The following is a 2,703-nucleotide window of genomic DNA, read 5'->3' as shown; positions in this document are numbered from 1 at the left end:
GAATATGTGGTTAAAAAATAAGAAACAATTTTGGGTTTTATGTGTAATAATATTTTGTTGAATAATGTGTGGTTAAAAATGAGAGAGGTGAAAATGTATTTTGAAAATAATAGGAACCAAACAAGGCCTAATCTTCTCTCAAAATATTTCTAGTTTGGACTTGATCATGGGATCAAACGACTTGAAACATAAAATAAGAAAGAACTAAAACCTTTTTGACTAATACATAAAAGAGAACTCACTGATCGTGCGATTGGCTTTGGTTGGCTAACATGTTTTTTCGAAATTTCACCCGTCTCATCATCTGACGACGAGTCATTGTCAAGCCCCATAGCCGAAGGACCACTTCTAACAGGCCACAAAAAAGATCGAATTGGTGGAGTTGTGCTGCCTGCCAATGATCTTGCTGACCTGCAGAATTATGTGCCAGGAAAATTAATTTTGTCCGTGGCTAGACAAGTTGACAATAAGTTGCAACAGACAGCATAATAATAATAATAATAATAATAAGACAATGTTAAAGTTATACTAACGTGTAATAATAGACATCCCTTCGGGCTGTTGCTCGTGGATTGCGTTTAGGTATTGGAATGGCAGAATCTCCTGGCTTTGGTGATTTCAGAGGCTTTTTCACATCTTCAACCTAATCCAAAATTACTCTTTAGTAATCATTAAATTATAAATAAAGTCAATAATTAAAATTAACTCTTAGTTAGAGGTCGCAACAAAGTGCAATTTCCTTAAAAAATAAAAAAAATTAGTCAAGAGTTTCATTTGCTGAAACGTGTCTGAAATAGAACATTTTCTCGTGCTCTCTATGAAATTTATATAGCCCTTGATTGATAAAATCTTAGAATAATTTTATCAACTGTTCAATCGGTCAAATTCAATCTCAACCACTTCATGGATCTATAACTTTTAATGAACTTTTCTATAGCATATTTATTAATTTTATCAAAATTTGCTAATTCTTTTAGTAAAAACTTTGTCAAACAACTCCATATAAGCACACAGATGAGATAAAATACAGAATGGCATGCCTATAACAAAATTAAATGATACCTCTTGAAAAGAATCTTTGTGTCGACCTTTCCAGCATCTATAGAAGTGATCATAATATAAGCTCTGCAAAACTAGTATCACTGTATTTGCTGTGTAGAGCTGTACAAGTAAAATAAATAAATAAATTGAAGAACATGAATAGCTAGAAGCTGTTTATAATGCACTTGTTTTAGAAATTCCTTATAAGATTTTTCTTACCACAGCTGTGTAGAATTGGGTGGGCAACTGCATCAAGAAAAAAAGGATAATAAAAAAGAATTAATTAGTGCGAGAAAAAGGGGGTAGAGAGAAAAATCATTAAATGAAAATGGAGAAATATATATAGTGACACTCACCGTTGCTGGTTCAAGAAGGCAACCCACTAGATTGAATATGTCACTGCACCAAGAAAAGTCCTGAATAAATTTCTACGCCCAAATTAGAAAATTACACACGCTTGCATAAACTGTGTTTTAATTTATAGAAATCATTGCAAGAAAGAGAATTTTAAAATCAGAGAAAGTAAAAGAATAGAAATATATAGACCCTGCAATCCAAGTGAGAAGAAAGAGAAGAGAAACGCCATGGCTGGACTTGGTGCGGAAGTTAGTAATAATTTGTGGGATTTCTGCAAGTCCCCAGCACACTAAGCTTACAAGTCCAAAACCAAAGGATAATTCATCTCTTATGTTGCAGAGGCAATCCTTGAAATACACTTCCACCCAACCGATGCATGGTTTGTTCTTCTCCACACAATATGACAATGAATTCTTCACCATGAGCTTCATCTCTCTCTCTCTCTCTCTCTCTCTCTCTCTCTCTCTCTCTGTGACTATTAAAAATTTCTCTGAATGAATATTGTGGATTTTATATTGAGTTTCTGTAATTTTAACCACATGAAGGTTCTTGGCGTTACATTCATTTTGACCACATAATGATTCTTCATATAGAGGACGTAATAGATAAAATTTTAAATTTCACGCTGAGACAAACCATGACTACACATGCACGACAAAGAGTGCATAAACAAACCTATGGAGTGTATTTATCTCTCATAAAAAAATAGATAAATATAAATTTAGAAGCCCACAACTAATCGAAATGGGGCTATTGTCCAGGACGGAACCAAGAGCGTAGAGTTGTGGAGGAAAATTTCACAAAATTTTAATTGTGTGGGAAAATTGAAAATTATAAGGAATTTTTCTGAAAATCTCGTGTAAAATCTTGAATTTCAAATTTAGTGTGGGGGGCAGCATATCCCATTGTCCCCATTGTAGATCCGCCCATTCATTGCAATGGACCAGGTTAAATATTAAAACCAAGTCCAACTTGAAAATAATAATTTTCAGCTGAATTGAATTTTTCCTGAAGAATGAATATGAGTCATCTTATTCAAGCCCTAATTCATACTTCATATACGTTTGTTCATAAGATGAACTAATAAAATTGTTACTATATTGATCTCTTTTAAACACGTTATTCTACTCCACTTATCATAAACTGTTTAAATGTATTTAGTTATAGCCTTTGTACTAGATAGGTTAGCGTAGTTTGTTCTTTTTTTTTCCCCCCCTTAGTAGACTATTTAAACCCTCTTTATTCTCGTTCACAAGGCCCAAACCAATCTAGGAACTCCAAGAATGTCGGTGATGATGATTTTCA

The 2,703-nt window shown here is 33.4% G+C and overlaps 1 protein-coding gene across 1 annotated transcript; it reads right to left on the bottom strand.

Annotated features, from left to right (window-relative positions):
• Nucleotides 1–149: 149 nt before the first annotated feature.
• Nucleotides 150–1,888, bottom strand: LOC111373448. Its single transcript, XM_022995979.1, has 6 exons — nt 1,588–1,888; nt 1,398–1,440; nt 1,261–1,287; nt 1,063–1,161; nt 534–643; nt 150–411 (listed from the first exon to the last, which is right to left on the bottom strand). The coding sequence occupies exons 1-6, from the start codon at nt 1,827–1,829 to the stop codon at nt 165–167; spliced, it is 768 nt and encodes a 255-aa protein (XP_022851747.1). The 5' UTR covers nt 1,830–1,888; the 3' UTR covers nt 150–164.
• Nucleotides 1,889–2,703: the final 815 nt, after the last annotated feature.

The sequence above is a fragment of the Olea europaea genome, unplaced genomic scaffold, assembly GCF_002742605.1.
Source record: "Olea europaea var. sylvestris unplaced genomic scaffold, O_europaea_v1 scaffold1134, whole genome shotgun sequence".
In the NCBI taxonomy this organism is placed as follows: domain Eukaryota; kingdom Viridiplantae; phylum Streptophyta; class Magnoliopsida; order Lamiales; family Oleaceae; genus Olea; species Olea europaea.
The sequence above is the reverse complement of the archived record's forward strand: the minus strand, read 5'-3'. Positions and strand labels throughout refer to the sequence as shown.